The 23,989-nt window shown below is 45.5% G+C and overlaps 1 protein-coding gene across 1 annotated transcript; it reads left to right on the forward strand.

Annotated features, from left to right (window-relative positions):
* Positions 1-983: 983 nt before the first annotated feature.
* On the forward strand, positions 984-23,767 carry tprn (taperin). Its single transcript, XM_035141473.2, is given in 5 exon segments — positions 984-2,959; positions 2,962-3,333; positions 17,816-18,005; positions 19,369-19,493; positions 19,763-23,767. Coding segments are annotated over 5 exon segments (2,571 nt in total). The 5' UTR covers positions 984-1,138; the 3' UTR covers positions 19,826-23,767.
* The last annotated feature ends 222 nt before the right edge of the window (positions 23,768-23,989 follow it).

Here is a 23,989-nt window from a genome sequence, read left to right on the forward strand (position 1 = left end):
TCTTCAGCCAGTGCAGTTCTTAATTATGGCGTGGTGATAAATGTTTGATGAGGAGCAGTAATCTCCTGTAGTACCCAAGAATAGCCCTCTAAGTGCTGATTCATGTGCAGCAGGCTCCTCCTCAGCAGCAGCAGGATTAGCAGCAGGTGGCTTCACCGACAAATGCTGAGTGAGCCGTGGCCAGTCGGTGAGCCACCACCCGGCACCGAGACTCATCACCTGCCAACAAAACACATTGTAGGGCTGCAGTCTCACTGGGTGTGGGTCAGGCAGTGATGGGGCACATCTGGCCAGACAAAATCAACATGAGCCCAAAGTGGCCACTTGTAAAATAGCAAATGTGGCCCAAATATCCCCCAATACAAACGTGGGGCCATTTTGGGCAAACATGTGGTGGTCTTGGCAAGGTGCAATCTGGATGTGAACCTAAAGTGGCTAATGTGGTAAACGGCACCGTTGGCTGACACACGGTATTGCTGTGGCTTACTTGTGGCGCAGGTCTGGCAAACGCTCTACGCAGTATGTGGGTCGGATGTGGTCCAAATCTGGGGCCAAATCTGGGGCCAAATCTGGGCCAAAACAGTTTTGTTATGTCGATGTGAGTTTGAAAAGGAAAACAATGGATTAGAATATATAAATAAATGAGTGTACTTACTACTTATAACAGTAATAAAATCATTTAAACCTCTCACCATGAAACGTTTGATTATTCAGAATGAGAGCGAACAATACTGACGAGAAATCTACATTTATAATTCGTCAAAAGGTAAATATAAATAATTAGAAATTGGCGGATTGTACTTGAACATAGCACTTTTGATTGACGGGCCGTCCTCCTCCCAGTCAACAATAGAAACGGGAGTGGCACAGAGAGAGGGGGCGTGGACATGAGCCACAGCGACCAATCAGGGACCGCGGGGGGACGAACCGGGTCGCTCGTGCTGCAGCGGGGAGGCGGAGCCGCGTTCAGGGGCCGTGCGGAGAGAGGTAGCGGAGGCAGAGGAGAGAGACGGCGGGGATGAGTGTGAGGTAGCGGCGCTGCAGGTACAGTCACAGCCGGATTCAGGTTTCACAGCCGCGGCGACACCGCCTCGGAGCCCCGGAGTCCTCCCCACCCCTCTCCCAGCAACCGTCTGCGATGTCCGGCGGAGGAGACGTTCGCGTCCTCCGCCAAGAGGCCGGGCAAGAGAGCCCGAGGATGCCGGCCTGGAAGCGAGAGATCCTGGAGAGGAGGAAGGCGAAGGGCGGCGGGTCCGGAGGAGCCGGTGCCGCGGAGACGAGCCCCGGCGGCGGTGCGGGGCCGCAGCGGGTCAACGGAGAGGTGACGGGGAGCGTGAACGGCGGCGGCGGCGGAGCTGGAGGTGAAGGAGCCCAGAGAGACGGGGGACCGAGCGGCGGGTCCGGGCGGAACTACACCATCACCACCGCCAGCCAGCACTTCGCCGGCAACAACAAAGAGACACGACCGGCGGCCGAGGAGACGCCGCCGCCCAGGGAGGAGAGCCTGGTGCTGCAGGAAAGCCTGGGCCCGCTGGAGGAGAACCCGTTCATCAAGCTGGAGAAGGAGCGGAGGAGGCGGCAGGACCGGGACAACGCCGCCCGCCCGGTGCAGCACATCCTGGAGCTGTACGGCAGCGTGCCCGGCATACGGACCATCCGCGCCGACAACATCATCATCATCGAATCGGATCCGGATTATTTCCCGGAAGCTGGGGCGCTGAAGTCCGGGTCCAAGTGGCAGCAAAACGGCGTGAGTAGCTACAGCTCCCTGAACGACCTCCTGGACCAGAGAGGGAGCGCGGTGACCGAGATAAGAGCCAAGGAGGTGGTGATTTATGACACCACGTTGAGCAGGAGCGAGGAGAACCTGAGCACCCTGGGCCGGCCCGACCATGTGACCCCGCTGTACGACTCAGGTGAGGGTCCGGGCAGGGTGAGCCGGATGCTGCAGAAGTTCGACAGCAACTACGGGAAGCTGCAGAAGAAGTCCCACAGCACAGAGAACCTGCTGGAGCTGGACTGTGGGGCCGGCTGCAGGCCGAGACTCTGGGCCAAGCCACAGCCAGATCTGGTGCCAAAGCCCAGGCCGGGCAGCCCGGGCAGCAGCCACCCGTCCTCGCCCGTCTTCCAGAGCCCCTGCTCTTCCAAACCAAAGCCACAGCCTGCTGCCTTTGAGCCAGGCAGCCCCCAGCGTTCCACCTTGTCCCCCCAGTCTGTGTCCTCCTTCCGTCATCGGTTTGAGGACACTGGGGGTCGTGGCGTGGCCTCCAGAGATGAGCCAGACAGGGGGGCAACCAAGGTCACCAGAGAGCGAGACTGGGAGGCCACTGAGGTGTCGCCCCAACCCAAGGTGCCATGCTCTCCGGAGACCCGCCGTGCCCGTGCCGAGTCCCCCTCAAGCCCCATCTCATCCAAGGTGGCTCGTTCCACGCCTGACTTTGAGATACGTCCCTCTCCGAAGCCAGACCTCAACCGGATTCCCGACGGGGACACCCAGGCACGGGCCCTGGCGAACCTGCGCCTGCAGTCCCGCAACTCCTTCACAGTGATCCCCAAGCGCCGGCTCGCTGCCTTGTCTGCAACAAGCAGCCCGGTGCCCTCTGGCCCGGCCAAGTCTTCACCCTCTCACAGAATGGCAGAGGTGCCAGTAGTGCCAACCTCCAACGCCATAACACCCAGTCAGACACCCTCAAACAGGAAGGAGGAGAAGGAGCTGGATGAGGAGGTGGAGATGGTAGACAGCTCATCCAAGCCTGAACCACCTCCTACTGTTGCCACAAGACCTGCATCTCCTCCACCCTCAGAACCTTTATCTCCATCTCCTGACCTCACCCCAGCTCCCTCCTCTCCACCTGCCCTGTCCTCACCCCCCTCCTCTTCGGCTGTCCCATCTTCACCCCCTTTCACCCCACCCCCTCATCTCCCGTCTCCTCAGACCCTCTTCCCCCCGCTCTTCTCCCTTCTGCCCCCTCCCCGGCTCCAGAACAACCTCTCATGGATCAGCTGCCAGTCACAAACATAGATGACATTGAGGTGGAGCCCTCGCAGCGGGCCCCTGAGCCCAGCCCCTTGGTGCAGAGGAGAAAGGGGAACACCTTCACTGTGGTGCCTAAACATAGGGCGGACGTCCAGGCCCAGCCCAGCTCACCTGAGCCCCCGCAGGAGGGCTCAACCGAGGCCCCGCCGGGCTCCACACCTCCACAGGCCCCATACGCCCAACTGGGGTCCCTACTGAAGAAGCGGTACCCGGCTGTGGAGGAGATTGAGGTCATCGGTGGGTACCAGTCTCTGGCCAAGTCCTGCCTCTCCAAGACCAGCTCCACGGGCAAGAAGGTGAGAGTAAAAACTGAATTGACATGTTGTTCTCTGATTTCTCAAACTGTTTTCAGGATAAATAATCAATTAAGTCACTATGAAGCAAAAAGAGATTGTTTCTGCTTCTCAGTTGTGAGGATTTTTACTCATTTTCTCTGTCAACTGAATATCTTTGGGTTTCCAGACAAAACGATGTGTGTGTGATCGGCATTTTTCTATATTTTCTGTCATTTTAAATACCAACGGATCAATCAGACATTCAAGAGACTGATCAATAGTGAAAATAATAGTTATTGGCAGCTCTTATCCTTCAGGGAACCTGTTCATGCTGCAGAACACAGGAAGTAGTAGTATTGTTGTTTCCTGACAGTCTCATGCAGAACACGTGCCAGCTCGTCCCTGAGGGATCATTAATGTTTCCTCTGATCTAAATTTAGTCTTCGGGCGTCCGACAGGAAAAGGATCTGTTTATGTTTTCATTTCATCTCCCCCCTTTTGCTTTTTAGGCAGCGTATCCATCCACCGTATGGTTAATCCACTCTTCATGTGTGAGTGTCAGCATCAGGTCTCCCGTCTCTTGACCTGCTCTCGGGGGTTCGATGCCTAAGTGGATTGAAAATTGTTCGCACAGCCACTTGGAACGACGAGCAGCAGTTTTCTTCTTTCCCGCAGATTGTCGTCCCACAAGAGCATGTTATTTGCTGCAGAGCACATTATTGGGTTAGGTGGCCCTCCAAGCCTATTGACCGGGCAATCTTATCACGGCTGTATTCAGTTCTCAGGATTTGTCTCGGGGATTCAGGCCAGCTCTGACCTGTCACACTTTTTATCCCGTCTGCGTTTTTGTACGGAGCTGAGGTTTCCTCAGGCCGGGTCCTTAATCATAATTAAATGATAACAAAGTGTGTGTTTGGGCCTCGCAGTTATCTTGCAATCATAATCAGGTATCTGCTGCTTGCTCGACGAAGGTCTTTCCTTAAATCGCTCCTGTTTCATCTCTATTGGTGATTAATTAGATATCAAAGAATGTCTCTAATTAATTGTGCGAGTGCTGCAGGCCACTCTGGATCCGCCTGTGTGTGTTGCCGAGCAGTATTTTCAACATGTTGCTGTTTAAGTTGCTGACGAAGAGGGAGCCAGTGATTACAGCCAGAGGCTTTAATTTTTACTTTACGTAACACGTTTTATGGAGCTGGTTTCCATGTTCAGGGTGTGGAGCGCGGAAGCACAAGTCGTCTGGGACAACACAACCGACCTCTCCTGTCGCCAAGGAGGTTTCACTTCTGTTTGCCTGTTGGCTGGTTGTTTTGATGTTTGTCAACCTGATTATGCAAAAACTACTGAACGGTTTCCCCTGAAACTTGGTGATAGGATGCAACCGGGGTCCGGAAAGAACCCTTTAAAATTTGGGGCAATTAATTTTTTGTAAAATAGGTTGTTTTTTTGACTTTTTACCAATTTTCTTCCGATTTATAATTTGTGAAATCAGGCCTATTTAGAAGACTGGTGTCTATGAGTGTGTCGAATTGAGTGCAGGTTTAGATGTGGTTTCATTAGGAGACTGTTGGACAGTTGGCGGAGTTGTAACTAGAATGGCACTCAGGGCCCAACATCCCTTATGAAACTACATTTAGAATCACCAAAAATATCCTCATGCAATTTTAACGAAGTGAAAAAGGTTTCCTGGATGTTCCCCTTGATCCAGACCAAAGTTGAATGGCGTCTTCCCTGACCCACTCTGCCTCTTTCCACCAAGTCTTGTGCTTCTCCGTCCAGTAGTATTTCTGCAAACAGTCAAACCAACAAAAACACTGCTTCAAACCTTCCTTGCTGGATATGTGGAGCCCTTTGGCAGCTCCTCGGTCCAGGGACTTTCTGAGGATTGACTGATGGCTAAGTGTGTTTTGGCCATCACGGTGATCTTTGCAATCATAATCAGATATGTGACACTTGCTTGGCAAAGGTGCTGCTGTGAATTGCTCCTGCTTCTGGCGCTCGGTCCCGTTCCCTTGACCTGGTCCGCTGTAATCCTCTGGCTCCTCGAGTAAATCTCACAACCTCTTACACCCGGGGCAGGAAACTTAGCCAACGCGTGATTCTATCAAGTGGAAACTCTGCAGCCAACTAGATTTATAACATTTAATTCATTGGCAGCAGAACGGAAACAGAGAATGATATCCCATTATTTACATTTTGCAAACTAGGGTATGTATAAAGTACAGATTTGGTTTTGGGGCAGAATCTCTGGTATTTTCCAAACCGCGTTATCCCAAAATGTCTGCGTGCTGAGTGAAGGAGGACGCCAGTATGTTTTAATCCCTGCACCATTCCTTTAAAATTGATATTTCTACATCTTGTTTTGCATCTTCTCAACGGAAAGTGTGGGATTTTAAAGAAGATACAGATTTTGAGATAAAGTTGTGTGCGACGCTTGTCTGCACATCCTGACTTTACAATGACGAATATTCAGGCTGCAGACTCGTCCGCATGAACTGGTTGCGGGTGTGCATGTTTTACCGTGTGCACATGTGCATGTAGATTAGCCGTGAGCGTGGCCATGAGACGGGAACACATCTCATTTTGTCCTTGATGCTCCCGAACCAAACACTTTCTCCTTTTGTTGTCTGTCTGCTCTTCTTGGTCATCATCGAGGCCCAGATTTTTTTTCCTCCTTTCTTTTCTGGGCAGGGCTGTGCAAGCAATTACAAAAGCATCGGGGCTTTGGCCTGGCCTGTATAATTTGTGTGGAATTTTTGCTCAGTGCCGCTTCTGTGTGAGAGCAGCCTCCGAGAACGGCCTCGGCTCAGGGTTCTGGTCTTGGATCGGGGTTTTTTTTTCAGCGCTCTTTTCTTTTCCCAGCAAAACCAAACCATTTTTTATGAGTAACTTGGCTGGAAGAGAATGTTCCGAATGCACGTCAGGACCTTGAGAACCAAAGCAGATCATCAGCTCTTTTTCCAAATGTATTTTCCCTCTATACCCTCTCTCTCCGTGATTTCTCAACCCACTCAAGACTTGTGTGAGCACCACATCCAGCACATGTCCTTCCCGTACGCTCGTCCGTATCGCTGCACAAGCACCACTCTGCTTTGTGTTTTTTCTCCTCTACCCACAGTGCACTGCTTTATTCCTGTGCGGTGGTGGTTAATAAGGCCTGTCCCCTGGCTTCCAGCTTTCCTCTGATCTCCTCCGCTGTATTGGGGTAGGAACTGTGGAAGAGCTATGTAGGTCAAGTGCAGCTTCTTGTACCGCATCACTCCGGCATTTGCATAAAATCGACTCCGGCTTCCTGGTGAGACGCACAGACCCGGACTGACTCTGTTTCAATCTGCACTTTGATTGGATCGGGATCTCTTGACTTAGCTCTGGCAGTATTGTCTGATTTATTTATTTATTTATTTATTCAGTTCACCCTTGTGGTGGACGCGGCCGCTCTTTGTCGAGGAGAGGTGCAGCTGGCAGCGAAACATGGGGGGGGGGCGGAGTGGTTTGTTTTTGAAGTCTCCGCTCCCTCCGACTGGTTATTATGGGAAAAGAGAGACACATCCATGTGTGAGTGTAACATCCAGAGAGAGAGAGCGAGAGAGAGAGAGAGAGGAGGAAGAGGAAGAGATTTTATGGTGCACCCCGCCTTTTCCCAGAGTTCATAGTTTCTGTGTATTTGAGCAGAGTAACCAGTCATTTTTAAAATTCTGCAGCACATTTATGTGTAATAATGATGCATCTGTCAAGATAATGATGAGGTTTAGTAAAGAGGACGTGTGTTTGTCACTGAAAGTTATGATTATTCAGACAAGGGACATTTATTCTACTGGTAGTTGGCCTTGGGTTCGATATTGTATTTAGTTTATATTAATCTTAAATTAACAAAAGCCTGTGATTAAATGAACTGTTGACGTGATCGGTGCAGATCAGACAAACTGTGAAAGAGTCAGTTAAACTAAATCTGTGTTTAAGACTCAAATATAAACACAAACTAGTGTGATATTGATCTTTTCATATTTTCTGCCACCAGCACCAGTGACTCCTCAGCTTCAGCTGATTCAGGGTTTCTCACTGAACTGGGTTGGTTAGAAACCCGCCACACTCCGTTTGGTGGATGTGATTCTTGGAAGGCCAGTTGGTGGTCAAGCAGAAAAGTATAAAGAGTGGAAACGTTTAGTTCATGTCACTCCAAGTGGAAGTTATACAAACACAAACTCAACCAAACATAGAAAACAGTACAGAGCCACTGAAGGCAGCACAGTGCGAAGCTCCGCCCATCAGCTAAGGAGGTTACGTTTTCGCCCCTGTGCTTTTTTGTTTATTTGTCTTTTAGAAGCATGACGCAAAAACTGAAAATGGGGACAAGAAAGAACCAAGAAAGTTTTTTGCAGTGGCAAGTTGTGTTTTGGCAGTGGTTTGTGGTTTGTGCTTTTGCCATTTTCTATGGGACACGAGCAAAGTGCCTTGCAAGGCATTGTGGGATTACAGGTGACATGGGAATGGCCTGTGACGCAATAACACGGTGAATCTTTATCTTTTAGTGGATCAGTCATCATTATTGTGCTTTATGACAAGGAACAAGGAAAGGAACAAGGAAATGTTTTATGACTTCTGTCTTTTCTGTAATCTAACCAGTCAGACACTGTGGCGTCACACGTGCAGCTCCAGATTCACCAAAACCAGTGTTTTCATGCTGTGAAACACTATTGACTCGATCCATAAAGACCATCCTGTTGATTGAATAGTTACCTGAACACATCTGACAGGTTTGTCGGGGTGTGTAGGGGAAAATAGCTGTAATGAAATCACAATAATGAAATTATGAATAATGACGGTTGACCGTTGACCGTGTAAATGCATCATAAGAACATGGACACACTTTGCAGGGTTTTACCCCGGTGCATCGGAGAGTCAGCCAAATTGCAGTCTGATCTAATAATGCTCATAATCAGTTATTTCTGAGGGAGCTAATCAGTTATTGGCCTTTTAATGGTTCAGGTATCGCTTATGATTCAATATGGAATCATCAAAACTGTCCAATGAATGTGGATAAGAATGCTACAAAACGAAAGGGCATTCGTTTTAAAACGTTTTAATTTTGTGTGGATTAAATCAACCAAATTACATATAATAAAATAATAAGTGTAAAAAGTGCTTCTTGGATAAATGACACGTTCGTATGACTTCTCTTCCTCCGCAACAGTCGGAGCAAACCGGTGTTTTTATAGCACCGAGCAAACTCCCCCGTGTCTGTGCACGGATGTGAAAGCTGTTTCCTTCACCGTGTTTAGAAAAGCCGCAGTTACTTTTTCTACTTGTGGTTAAATGTCATGCATACAGCAGGTTAAAAATACCCTATCCTAAATGGTTAAAGGCGCTGAGTAGAACAGGAAGGCCACTGAAAGGGCACACTCCTACATTTACATTGTGCGCGTGGACGTCAGGTGTGAAAGTCCATTGTGTTTAATTATTTACCACCCGCAGACATTCCCCATCTCTCCTCCCTCCCACTTCCTGAAATCCACCACTCCCCCCGCCTTTTCCTTTTTTAATATATCGTTTTCAAACTATCCTGAAAGCTTTGTTTTCCTTTATTGAGGCTGAGGTGAAGCAACAGGACAAAGTATTGGAAGTTGTGATACTGACTTCCTACGAACCAAGCAAAACTGTTATGAGACATTCACATTTTAGTTTGTTGCTTTATTATACTTTAAAGATATTTATTAATTATTGTCCCAGTTCGTGAAGCTCATTGTTGTCGCAGTACTTTGTGTTTTTATAATGAAAATACTCAGACGTGCCCCGTAGATAAAACCTAATCCAACATCTTGCCCAAGTAGCATTTTTATACGACATACACTACCGTTCAAAAGTTTGGGGTCAACCAGACAATTTCGTGTTTTCCATGAAAACTCACACTTTTATTTAGCAAATGAGTTGCAAAATGAATAGAAAATATAATATAATCATCTATAACCTCGTTCTAGCTTCTCTTTCAGCTCGGTTTTTGGTCTCCACCAGTTGCTGAGGAAAATATCTGACATCTTATCTGCTAAATGCTCCAATGTGTCCACCGGCTGTTTTTTGGTGCTGGACCGAAGCTGAATCAAATCAGTAAAGTTGTGGATCACAGAACTGAAACAATGAGGTTAAAGAGGATTAACGCTGCATAGAAGTGAGGGGAACTCGAAACTTGGGCAATAGCGCTTCAGGTTTAGTCTATTTCACTAGATCTTTGTTCAAAATCCCACGAGCAACTTTGAGAACGTCACGATGTCTTTGTGGTGCACAGGTAGTGATATGTGCTGTTTCCATGATCGACAGGCCGTGCAAACATGGTTTCCTTTTTGAAAAAGCTTGTTATTTCTTGCGGTGGCTGTGTGGCTATAGGTCGCGCACTCAAACGGCCTGTCTCACACACAATGATGCATAATGTCTGCATTAACGCCCACATGGGAAAACACAGGTTTCCCACACAGCCCTGCAGGCACACGTGCAAACCCTGCAAGGTAATTAGAATTCAGCCGGCAGAGCCCCACTATCATAGTCATGTTTAATTCAGTGTGTGTGTATCTTAAGAGTGCATGTGCGAGAGGAGGACGAGACTAAGAGCCGAGGATGTTATAAATGAAAGTTTATAAAAAGAAACACGAGATCCGAGTGAAAGAAGCAGGAAGTGGTCACTTGACTTTTTAATACAGGCTCTAGTGTTTTTTCCACCCTCTGCTTTGACAAACACAGAAAGATCACTGTTGTGAACCGGACGCTGTGTGGGAACTTTTGTGTTATTCAATTTATTGTAAATTTTATTCAAATACTCGTCACTGTGTCCGTCTTCATGTAAATTAATCATTCCTCTGTTTACACAATTAAGAGCTGCCATGTTGGTTTCTTTTTGCCTCGACTCTCCCGTTTCCCTCCGTCACATATCCATGGCGCCTGTCGCCAGGGCAACACGAGCCGCGGCCATTCTATCCTGTCATTACGACTCCAGGATAAGCAACACACTCCTCTGTCTCCCTCACACACACACACACACTTTGTGATGTCAGGGTTGATATTGTGGATTCTTACTGGAGGATGTGCGGTTGTTACAAGGAGCAGTTTTACCCCGACAAGCAAAGAGCAGCGTGAAATTGAAACGTCATCTTAATAAACGTGTTTGAATGCGTTTTCCAGGTAAACGCGCTCTTTAATCTGCAAACTTAAATCTGTTGGTGGAGACTAAACATCTCTGAAGTTTAAAGGAGTGTTCATGAGGCTTAGTATGGAGTCACGGTCACTTATTTCGAGGGCCCCTCAGAGAGTAAATGCCTCCGCTGAAGCTAACGCCCCATCTCGCCATATTAAAGAAGACGACCTGGTTCTGCTCCAGAATTCACGCGTTCTTCCTCAGGACTTTCCCCACCCCTGATTAAAATTTAAACCCACTCAACAAGTGGATTTGATTCATTTCACATGCCAGGTGAGAAGTTTGCTTTTCTGATTTGAGTCATGTTCGTACACAATGGAACAAAAGAAACCACCATGGAAACCAGTGACAACGTTAAGGTGGTTCCTCTTCTTTATCTTTTACTTCAGTCCGTCTTTCAAACCCAACGGTGACTGAGCGATTTTTAGATTTCTGAAAGTTCAATGTGCGTCAGAACGTCACGGAGGAAAAGGTGCAGCCTCGGCCTCTCGTTTGACACTTTGTCAAACTTTGGAAATGCATCGATGCTGCAAACTTCCTCCTTCCTCGTCTCTGAAAGTGTTTCTTGCAACATCTTCGAATGAGCACAGTCACCGTTGTGTTTGCTTTGGGACGTTTGCTGCGTTGAATCACAGACTCATCTTTGACCCAAAGTTCACTGACACAATAACCGTATCACTTCCTGAAATCTATTGCCCACTATGGACACCGAGACACACCCGTCGTCTTTATAGAAATATCCATAATCCTGATCCGGTGCTCGGGATCCTGAGCCGTCCTTTGTCCTGATTGTTGTCTTCCAGACACGCCCGACCATTCACACTTTGGTACCAGGTGAACTTTTATGTGTTAAACGCCCTGAACTCTCCCACAGCGTCAGGAGGAGACTGCTGATTGCAGGTTGTGATCTCCACCCTGCCGGTCTCACCTTTCATACACAGTGTGCTCGGTTATTTTCGTCCGAGCCAGGTTGCTCTTATCAACAGAAATGTTCTCAGGTGGGAGAGAATATTAAAACGGCTCCTCTGATCTTAGGCAGATATTTAAAGAGTCGTTGTCACTAACAACTTTGTGAAATGTGACTTAAACACACACACACACACACACACACGCAGCTATGGAGAGCACACAGTTACAGCCGTGACTCACACAATCTTGAGACATCGAAGTGTAAACACACATTTTCCTATTTGGCCCGTGCCACCAGCCCGGGCAGCAGGCGATACGAGTCCCAACCACCAACACGCGTGAAGCCTTTTCTCTGTTTCATCCACGTTGGGATACTTGCTCCTTAATGGTTGCATCACTTGAAGAGTTCCCACTCAATCACTGAACTGATTCAACTTCGGACTGTGGACCGTACGCGACGGGTGACAAGTGAAACCCACGTGAGAGTCTGTACGCTTTTGACCTTTCAGCGTAGATTACATCTGAAGGGGTTTCGAGTGGCTGAGCTGTATTTTTAGCTCTGGTGGGAACGGACCTTTCATTGAAATATTTACAGGTCAAAGGTTTTGTACTTGCATAGAAGAGGTGACATTAGTTTATCTCGTATTCTCGCGTGTCGCCTCGGTTGTAATAATCAGTGAAGGTTTGTCTCGTTTGCAGCCGGGTGCTGTTGGCCCTCGTAACTTACTGTGAAGAATGAGTTTACCAGTTCGAACACTACGCTGCACACAAGCTAATGGTTACAAATAACTAGGTCACGTAAAACGTATATAAAGCAGGAGAGACGGTTTTTTATTAATACGTGTTTATAGTTGACAATCGGAGGATCCGGTCTAATCTAATCATGGCCGTTAATAATAAATTAAAACTTCCGATACAGTATCTGTGATGAGAGCACATTTTATTACCTCCGTCAAATACGTCATGTTTTCACCCTCTGTCCATTAGTGTGTTGGTTTGTCAGCAGGATTCTGCAAAAACTAGTCGATGGATTTCCACAGAATTTAGTTGAAAGATGGGACGCGACCCCAAAAAAGGACCCAGTAAATTTTTTGCAGGATCGGGACAAAGATGCTGATCCAAGAATATTTGATCACTTTCTTTAAGATTGCGTCAAAGATTGGACTTTTTACATTTTCTATCAATTTCCCAGGGAATAGTTTATGGATCTTGATGAAAATAATGCAGCACATTTATGGAACTGATATCTATAACTCTCGGCTCTTTGGTGTAGATCGAAATACAAATCCAGGTCTTTACTGCTTCAGCTGTTGTTCGGTTTCTATGAATGTTTTGAATAAAAGTAGACAAAAGACAGGGCGTTCTTTGGAAATGTGACCTGAACATTTTCTCCATCTGATCTTCAGAGCATCCTTCATGTCCCTGTATGAGATCCTCTGGGTCACACCAGGGTAGATGTTACACCACATGCTTTGTTCAAGTACATGTACTTTATGATCCCTCTGTTCAGCAGCTCAACTCCTCGGCCGGTGCATTGTGGTGCTGTTCTAATATTATCTACCTGGCAAGAGATTAGCTCTAATCAGGCACATGGTCGGGCTCCTGCAAGCCACTGTTCACCTGTGGTCCGCCACGGGATCTGTAACATCCCACATTCTGTGGGGGTTTTTTGCAGAGAACTATATTTAATACACCAGAGGCACCAGGTGCTTTTCTACACATATGTCGATACTGAGATAAATATAGAAACTAATTTTAAAGAAGTCTTGTGAACGTCATGCAAACTCGAACACTGTGTGTGTTTGTAAGTGTGTGTAGTGTGTGTGTGTGTGTCCATTCAGTACAAACTACCTGTCACCAAACGAGGACAGGCCATGCTGGGTGGCCTCGGAAAAATTCCTGGCACTGCCAATTGGCCGAGGAACATTCATGTCGACATAATCGTCTCATCTGCCGACTCTTTTCTTCCTCTCTCTCTCACTTCTCCCCCTCCCCCCCCTCCCATGTCCATTTGTGAACATGCGAACAACAAAATAAAACACAGCTGAAGAAAAGCATGAGAGAGGAACTTGTGGAATACATTTCTGCATCTGATGCGTCAGTGTGGTTTTGTCAGAGAAGCTCAGACAACCACGGAGAGTAAAGAAGTAAAGAGGCCAAATATCCACAGTTTCCACAGAGAACAATATTTGCATATCACCATTTTTATTATGCACCATTCTTAGCAAGATTCTTAGCGTCTCTAAATCTTGTATATAATTACACACTATGTTACACTTTTTGACCCAGGCAGCTCAAGTCAATAAGAAACCTGTGATATATGTCAGGAAAGAAATTAACCTTTTGATGCAAGATTTTTAAAACTTTCCAAAGCTCTTCTTATCTTATCACACACACACACAGGGTTTCCTGAACTTCCTTTAATAACAATATACACAAATCACAGATGAATACATTCAGTCACATAAGAATGGCTGCATTAAATCAAAACAATGTGATTCCTTCTCCTGTGCTGTTTTCAAAACAAGTGGCATTTATTTTTCTCCATCATTTAATTCTAACCCAAGCTGACGCAAAGCAACAGCTTCTTGTGCACACACACACACACACACACACACACACACACACACACACACACACAGACTGCAGAACACAGTCAGTCTTTGATGAACACAAAGCAAAACCAAAATAATTAGTCGGTCAATGCCACAACACTGTGTCTGAACAGCCTGTGCTGAGTGAGGAGACAGCAGGCCTGAGTGGGGCCCCTGTCGGCCTGAGCCGGGCCCCTGATGGCCGTCCCATAGCCTGAGGACAGACGAGCAGCCTTTTTTAATCTCGCGTAGACGAAGAAGACCCACAACACGAGCACCAGCAGGCTGAGAGAGACACGGTGTAAAGAAAACAGTTGTGTTAACCCCCCATCTCTCTCTTCCTCTGTCTTCGTCGATCGTCTCTAAGACGGATCAATGCTGCAGCTAAACAGTCGGGACGTGAAGTCAGAGAAAGGCTAACGACTGAAAAGAGTCTCGTGTGAGCAGAGCAGACAGACAGAAAAGTGAAAGACAGTGAAAGGGGAGGCGAGCCTCGTGGCGAGCCTGATTTATTGATAAACCCGCATTTGGCATCCAGAGACTTCCTCCGAGACAGGAAGCCAGTTTAGCAAGGAAACACTTTCTATGGTGTAAGATTCAACACAGGGACTTAAAAAAAGGAGGTTTGGCTCTAAAAATAGTGGATGTCTGGGACAAAGGGCTCTTTTTAAAGATGCTAACACGGCGTCAGAGACTTGTCTCTCTGCACAACATTTGAATTGTGCTGTGTGTTGGGATGTTTTGGCTGAAGAAAGTGGAAAGAAAGACACTGATGTTTTATTTAAAACCCAGAGGCTGAAAAGAGAGATCAGTCAGGGTTGAAACAGAATAGTTAGTAAACCTTTCATTTATATAGTTTGTGCTCAACGTCTCGGCGAGAAATAAAAACATGAGACAAAACATTTAGGTGCTTAACCTGAAGGTGAGTGAGTGGTTGAGTAGTGACTCATTGATAAGTCCACAGGGTTCACAGACAGATTAAGGATGAGTCTATAACGAGACCAATGATCTATAGATCTAACAAACAAGGGTTTATTTATAGATCTATAGGTTCAGGTCAGGACTCAACTCATCAAAGACACAAGTTTTTAGATCACAGACACTTGATTCAAAATTAGTTTACAGATTAAGATTCTCTAGACTGAGGGTCTATGGGTTAAAGAAGCATGTTTACAGAGTCTGCGTCATGATCTATAGAATTAGAACAAAGCTCTAGAAACTATGAACATGCATCGCAGATTACAAAAAGACAGTCGAGGGATAAGGGGCGAGAGTCGAAAAATATATAGAATCTATAGATTTAAAATGGTGGTCTACAGATTAAGGGCAAAGACCTTAAGACCCAGAACAATGATGTTTAGCTTCTGGACGATAGATTCCACGTAGATCTATAGATAAAAGATGACGGTTCAGACCCATCATCAAATCTGGAACAAAGTTCTGCAGATTTAAGATGAAGGTCTAACGATTCCAGTTCTGCATGTAAATCCATAAATTAAACACAAGGGTCTGTAGACCTAGAACTAGAGTGTTGGGTTTGCAGTTAAGAGGTTAAAACCAGCAGGGTCTTTGCATGGGGGGGGTCTAGATTCCAGACGAGCGTCTAGAGATTAAGGACAAGGGTCCACAGGGAACAGACTAAAGACCCAGCACAGCGATAGCCTACAGACTGTGAACCCTGTGACAGTCACACCAACCCCTGACATGAACAACTGGTGGTGGAGAAGTGTGTGGAAAGAAATTTGAGTTTGACTTGAAGGTGGCGTCCTGGAGGCTGTCGTTCTGAATCTGTGGCTCCGTGGTTATTGTCGGTAAACTCAAAGATGGTCTCATATTCAAGTTATTAGGTTCTGGAGTAAGATGTCAAATTAAAAACGCACCTTGACGTGCAGGATCACTGACATATTTCACATCTCATGCTGCAGAATAACAACCTGTCCCACATCGCAGTGATGGATCACGGAGAAGTCATGAGGGTGATGGAATAAGCATTAATATTTCATATTGGAGTTGACGTTACGAGTGAACTCTGCAGGGTCTTGAGTTTCTGTCTTGAAGCCTTGTGATGGAGATTAGGGCAGATTTAGATCACGGCCTTCAGGAGTAGATGGAGCCAGGTACAGTACGTTAAGAGCAGTCAGCTGACGGCGTGGACAGACCTGTGTTTGTGTTTGAGTGTGTGTGTGTGTGTATACATGGAGACGTGTGTGGCCATAGTAAGTCATTATAAATCATTTATGGTCTTTCTCTCATCTGAAAACATCCTGTAAGGTTTGTGGGTGCAGACAGAGAAGAGAGGCTGTCCTACAAAATGAAACAATACAGAGATGGAAAAGTAAGTTTTTCTTGTCTGAGTTGATAAGTCAAAGTTTACAGCAATTATTTAAAAAACTGTACAAGACCACAGCCTGAGCATTGGGACTATATGATTCCTAAGAAGTTGTTATCAAACACTTATGACAAAGAGATGTAACTGAGGCTTGACATGTTACAGTTAAACCATAAACTTTATAATAAATAAATATAGAACACTTTATTCTGTGAAATAAAAGTTTTCATACCAGCAAACACAAACGCAGATAACAACATGTTTGTAAAAGGCTCATATCCTCTGATTTTTATTGGCTGAGTGGTAAATCGGTCAGTTCTACATGGACAGCAATCAACAGTCGTCTTGTGGTTAATTGGACGTGAAGTTTACAGATGTTCGCTGCTCCGAAGTTCCAGAGGACTTTAATCCTAGATGACAGAAAGTAACTCAGCAGTAACTCCTCAGAGGAGCCGTCGCTTCCTTCTGAAGGGATGAGACGTCTCCTTGGAGAGAACCCGTCAGTCAGTGTGTTCACCGACAGCTACAACCACTGAGGCCGCCGTTCACGCCGGTGCAGCAAAGTGCAAGAGCCCGTCTCACCCCACGGATCCATGTTCGCAGACCACTGAAGCGACGCCAAACAGTGAGACGCCCTGAGACGATCAATCACAGAGTGCGAGCTCCTGCGAGGCCGCCACCTGTCCCACTTAGAGATCACACACAGCAGAGGAGACGCAGCCGCTGGAAGCTCTAAACAAACTGCAGCTGGCTCTGCAAGAATCCCCATTAAAGAGCTCCGATGAATAAGTTATGAGCTGCTTGTTTCATGTGGAGCTACAGCGGCGTTACAGCAGCAGAGAGCTGAGACACGTGACGAGGCTCAGCACTGAAGGTGTAGTTACAGGAAGTAATAACCTGTTAATGTTTCATGGCTCCTCATTCAGCGGAGGCAGAGGGAAGTCAGGCTTTTGTTTAAATCTCTGATTCTAAACAAGATATAAGATCCTGTGAAATGTGATCGCTGCAAAGTTTGGACTTTTTAAACAAAGATTTCAACAAACAAACGGCGGGGGGGCTGTTTTCATAGGAAACTGGCTCCTGAACAAAGAGCTGGACAACACAGACCATTAATGCCTCCGTTACAAATGGAAAGTGTATTTGTTTTTCATTCATTCTTCTATAATTATGAAATCTAACACTGTTTATATTAAAAATGAGGGATTCTGTATTTTTTTATTATGGTGACACAAAATCTCAAAGCATGAAGATAAGAAGGTGCAGATTCGATTTACTGTCGGGGCCTTATAACACATGGAATTTATTAATATCAACAAATTAGTGAAAATGTCCTTTCTATTTCTCTCTGGTCCGGTCAACTGATGTCAGTTGACCGGAGTTGTAGTTATTTGTCGTTATATACACCGTAAAATTAACATATTTGCCCAAATCCAAGTTTTTGATAATAGATGATTTATTGACCCATTATTTTTGGTCCTTCGTCTCTTTCAGCTCAAGATCTCATTCAACGAGTCGAGTCTCCAGAGCACGTACGAGTATCCATCCGAGAACACTGCGTGGGACAGTGGGGACGAGGACGAGGACGAGAAGGTAGCGGACGAACAGCCGAGCATGGTGGGACGCATCCACATCCCCCGGCCCAGTTTCACCAACTCGCCGACGCACTCGACCAACAGCAACGGTGAGATGACGAACATGTCAGCGTCTCTGTCCAGGCCACATGGAACTAGAATCCAGATGATTGCTAATGAAAATCCAAATCTCTGCTTGTTCAACACAACGGTCCACGACAAAGTCTCCTGAACTTAAAGGAATAATTCACTGTTTATTGTCCCTATTAATATTCATGGTCCCCAGGAGATAAACCGTTACATTTAGGACTCGTTCACTATTTTTCTGAAGCAACATTTAGCTAAAAAATCCAACTTGTATCCCGAGAAAATGGAAATAAGTTCGGACGGTGATTTTTAGGAACACGCGACATCTATAAATACAAAACACATGACGAGGAAATGAAATTAGAAGCGGGAGAACAAAACAAAAGGATCCATTAATGCAGAGAGGAAATTATATAACAGGAACTAAAGTTTCAACGCAGATCAGACAACAGCGATTATTGAATATACTGTCCATTTTCCGATGGAAAGATAACGATGAAATGAATTTACGTCTCACAAGTCTTCAGTTGTCTTCAGACTGAAATGTTCTTGGAGGGAACGAGGGAAGTGAAAGTGGAGCTTCAGCACTTTCCCCTGATGGACCCACTGATGACCACATAAACAGATTAGCGATGCAACATGAGCTGCTTTGGATCCGTCTTGGTGTGGCTGGTTTTCCGGTGTATTTTCAGGCTGGTTCTTCTTGAACGAGATGCAAACTGGAGGAGAGCTGCTCGTCTGACTGCATTTTATTTCCTAATCGCTTTACAGACTGAGGCCTTGAACACCATTAACCATGTGAACCTTTTAACACAAAGATGATTCACTGAGTCGAGTTTCACCTCCGTCAAGGAAGCTGTGTTTTCATCTGCGTTTTCGTTTTTTAGCAGGTTTACACAAAAAACTACTCAACTAATTTCCATGAAACTTATTCAATTTTGGTGCAAATCCAAATATGAATCAAAATGTCCATTTTGCTTAAAATGAGGAATTGAATAGAAATAATCAACTTGAACAAGAGAAAATGATTATTTATATATAGATATTTTTTCGATCAGGTGTTTGCTTCCTTAGCAAATCAGCATCACTTCCCTCTTTGGTGCAAGTGTGGCCCAGTAGACGGGTGTGATGAGCGAGACCCCTCCTGGACAAACTCTGAACTGCATTAGAGAAAAGTGTGGACTCATGGTTTCACCTCATCAGCTCGTTTACAAATACTCTTAAACAATCAGTATCATATAAATCATTAATATTAGCACATTCTTTCGTAAATTGCTGATTTATGTATTTTCTTAACGCATGTCGAAGCCTGAAGGAAAAGAGATGGAGAAGGAATTATAAACCTGTGGATAACTCGGTGTGTTCTTTGTCTCTTTGTTGTTTCAGACCTTTCCAGCTACATTCCCAAGCACTCGGTGGACTTCAGCGCCTGGCAGGAGCACAAGCATGACGACGGCGTTTACCAGGAGGACGCCGCTTCCACTCAGACGCAGATGACGGAGGAAGTTATGGTGAGAGAGAGAGAGAACACAATATCGTCTCATATAATAAAATGTTCTGATCCTAAATAACTTTATATACTAGATAAGTAGAGGAATAATATGCATCTAAATAATAAATAGAAATATTAGTGTGTTTGCTCATTACAATCAGAATATGATTACGAGTCTTTTCATACAAGTCAATGGCAGATCAGTGAAATCACACATGCAGGTGTAGGAGTTCACTTCCTGTGTAATTTCCAGGTTACTGAGACGGATATGTTGTGTTTCCTCCTCAGCTCACGCCAGCGGACAGCTCCTCCCTCTCTGACTACAGCAGCGAGCCCGCTCTGTACTTCTGACCACACGGACCAATCGGCTGTTCTGTAGCTTTACAGCATCACACTGGTGGTGGGACCCAACAGCAGCGGGAGACGCAGAGGAAGTCGCATCTGGGCCCGACCCGCCTCCAGCTCCACGTCATCTCTAAGCACATCGTCCTGATCAGAAAGGAAACTTTTTTTTGCTGACTTCCTGCCACGGTACCGCCACACGCCACGGTTTCGACTGCGTATCAGCGCAGGACAGCGTTTCGCCAGGTGGCTGGTGTTTGAGCTCCACCTTCTTTTTGACAAAAGCAGCTGGACTGTCTTTCCCCCCTCGACCCTGGACAGTTGATCTGTCGCCCCCCCCTCACCCCCCCTCATTCTTCGTCCTCTGACAGAATCACATCGAGACAGAACCTGGAGAGACGTCCTGTCTTCCTCTCCAGACTCCGTCCACTGGCTTCACATCTCTCCTGCTTCCACGTCTGCATCACACCTTCAACGCTCGCCGCAGGTTTTTTTCTGGGAGACGTTAATGGGCAAAGGGACCAAAACCCCTTAAATGAACAGGAAGCCGCCAGTGCCCGTGTGTAGGTATCGCCACGGCGACGGTGAGTTCAGTGTTAGCATGGAAACATGTCATTCTCCAGAAGTGTAGGTCCTGGAGGACAAGTTGGCTTTCATATAGCAGCTGGATAGCAGACTCAAACAGTAAAGAACAAAAAAAGGTTAAAGGGTGCCACAAATGTAGTTTTATTGTCTCTCTTTGTTTTTTGTACCTGCATGTTTTGGTTCCGACCAACACCTCCATGGGTTCTCTTACTGTAAAGCTTCTCTATGCCTTTTAGTTTTGTACATTTTGCAGCAGACTATGCTGTACTGGAGCTGCCAGACGTTTGGTAGACGAGTCAAACAGCGAGCAAACTTCAACACGCTTCCTCCTTTGGTGACGGGGGAGGAAACATATGCACCCGGGGGAGATTTCTGTCAACCAGTAGCAACTCTGATCCCCGATCACATGCTTGAAGAAGTGACCTTGGCCAATAAATGTCTGTACGTCCGTAACGCTGGTGACAAAACAAAGCAACATACTGTAGAATGTTTCTGTATATCCTCTCTTTCAAAGTTCTCTGTGTCACGTTCAGAGACTGTATCTAAAGATGGCGTCTCCGCCTCCTGCCACGATCCAGACACTCAGCCAACATATCCCAACGCTGCCATTTCGTGCCGATGATTTGGAGCAAGAGTCCGTGTCCGGATCGCTGTCGTCTACACCGGAAGCCCCAAACTATTGGCCTTTGCCCCCAGAGGCTAATTCATCATCAGACGTTAGCCGACGAGCTCTGTGATTGGTGCAGCAGCGATCGGGGGGGTGGAGCTGCTGTATCGAGGTCCCGCTGATGCACGTGCTCGACCAATAACGAGACGGTCTCAGCTGTCAATCATGACGTTTAGTAAGAACTACATAAAATGAGAAAAATTTAGTTCAGTCCATATCCCACCCATTAACAGTTAATAACCTTTACTGTAGCCAGCCACCGGGGGGCGATGGAGATGCTTTGGCTTCACTTGAGGGGATCCGTGAGGTCGTCCATCTTTATATACAGTCTGTGGTCACGTTTATGAAAAGCTGTCAGACGTCCTGACACTTTTCTTTTGGCTTCTTGTGTATTTATTCCTGCTTCAAGTTGAAGTTTGCATGTCTGAGACCTGTTCATGTACAAAAAAAACCCTTTTGTAAAGAAAACTTTGCTGGTATTGGAAAAAACCGGACGGGTCCAAACAGGCCCACTGGATCTTTCTTATCTTTATTTTTTATTTCTTTTCTTCCAGTCGGACCTCATGTACTTTAACATTCCACAGAGAAAGACGCCGCTCCATTGAAGTAATGAAGGCAATGATGACAACGATCATTCATGATGTTTGTGAGAGCGAATGTGAGACCGTGTGTGTTTTGTGTGTGTTTGAAAGGATGTGATGATTTTTTTTTTTAATTAAGATTTTTTTTATATACAGTACAAGAATGCTCTAAGTTTCCAGATGATTTTTAAAAAAAGAAACTCATAATGCCAACTGATCTAGGTGTTGCTGTGACAGCCTCACACTCATTCTTCACCCCTACGGCCAGTATTGTTGTACAGTTTCCACCTTGTTTTCATAATTATGACGTTTTTTTTTGGGGGGGGGGGTGGTTTGCTGTTAGGAGATGAGATTCTGTCTTTGTCCGATGAATTTAGGAAATTGGAGTCGTGGATGTTTTAAGTGTCTCTGCACTGTCTTGCTTGTAGCTTTGATTTGCGCCTCGTGAGAGGGAACGGAGGCGACGGGGAATGTGCACTAACAGAACAGGAGCTGAGGAGTTTTGTTTCCGAAAAAACAACAGCCACTATTTGCATCTTGTTATAAAACCACTCGAATCACAATGAATGAATCGGTCTTAGGGACTCAACTCTTCAATCGTACGTGATGAATGCACTGCCGATGATGCCATGTCCATTTTTTTATCGTCTGCCACAGCCTTGCATGGAAAGTCTTATGATTGTCAGCCTTTGCCACTGTGACCACGAACAGTCCACATGGAGGTTTCCACCATAGACTGTAAATGAAAATGGACGACGAGTCTCCGAAACAGAAACCATCTTTGAGAAAAATGTATTTGACACGGTCTATCTCCCATCTACTAACCTGGAGCCACCAGGGGGCGATCAAGATGATTGGGCTTCACTTTGAGGGAGCTGTCATGTCGTCCATCTTTATTTACAATCTATCGTTTCCACACGGGTCCAAATTTCACGTTTGACCTTAAATTGCCTCGAAAATGTATGGTTGTTTTTAACATGCATGTATTTAACATTAGTGCAAACTATTTGGAAACCATGCTACTGTGTTTTAGAAGGTTGAATGTATTCTTAATATTTCCAAGTGTCCATTAAATTCTGATTCATTTTAGTGGCGTGAAAATCTACGAGAAGACTTTTAATATGTAGTTTTAAAGTTCACAGCGAAGATCAAGTTGCTTCATAATCCAGTCGAGCTGGTTTCAATACTAAAACTACTTCAAAGGATGTTTTTCATATCTTTCTCTGACAAGAAATCTATTTAAAATCAGAAAAGGGCAGAATAAAGAAGGTTAAAGAAATAAAGATGATAAATCTGTAAAATTTTAAAATAAGTTGAAGGAGAAAAAGTAATAGAAATAAAGTAGATGGAAATGTAGACTTTTTAAATTGATCTGCACCTAAGTAAATTACCATGAAGTAAAATCCCCATAATAACTGATACAGACTTATTGTTAAGTTTCAGGAGTCTGTTCATAGATTTTCACACCATGAGTGAATGGATGGAAACTAATGTTTGCTTGAAACAGTAGAAAAACGAACCTGTGCAGCATGTGTTTAAAGTATTCAGCGACAATGTGAATTCCACTCGATGTGTAGTTCCAGAGCTGAAGCTTCTGAACGACTTGTCGTCGTCTGAGGTGAATTAGCTCAGTCGAAGGCAGCGTTTGGAGCGAAGCTGCTGGAGTCACGTGACGCGCCTGTGGATCCATGTGTGGCAACAACTGCTGCCTTCAACAAACCAAACCCCAGAGAGGACGTGGACTCTGTGGGGATCTGCTTCCTGTCTGTCGTTCTGTGAACTGAGGGACTCAAGAGGCACAATGGATTGTGGGAAACTTCACCGACCATCTTACACCAGCAAGAACTTTTCTGATGACACACACACACACACACACACACATTCTGTCCCTGCAGTGTTTTCTCTTCTGACTCCTTCTGTGTTGGTCACACTGTGGTAGAAGCTCCGTCACGTTCCTTCTTTACTTCCCCCCCCCTCGTCTGTAAATCTACATCGCAGCAGATGTGCTTACTGTAAAGTTATCGTCGATGATTCTGGAAAATTTAAATAAAATACAAAAACAAAGTGATGTCATTACTTGTACAAATGAAAGCTCAATAAATAGATGACTTGAACAAACAATTGTATTTTTTGTGTCTTTTTATCCTCGTGAACATTTTAGAGTCGGAAATCTAAGATACAAAATTGAAAAATATTAAATAACATGGACAAAAACTCTAGAGGCCGACTGATTGGTTGTTTCATTCATTGACGTTTTCTTATACAAACATAGCCAATATGTCAGTCAACCAATTTTACCCCCTAATATCAGTATTGTACAAATATTAAAATCTGCACTGA

Source organism: Hippoglossus stenolepis, chromosome 18 (assembly GCF_022539355.2).
Source record: "Hippoglossus stenolepis isolate QCI-W04-F060 chromosome 18, HSTE1.2, whole genome shotgun sequence".
In the NCBI taxonomy this organism is placed as follows: Eukaryota; Metazoa; Chordata; class Actinopteri; order Pleuronectiformes; family Pleuronectidae; genus Hippoglossus; species Hippoglossus stenolepis.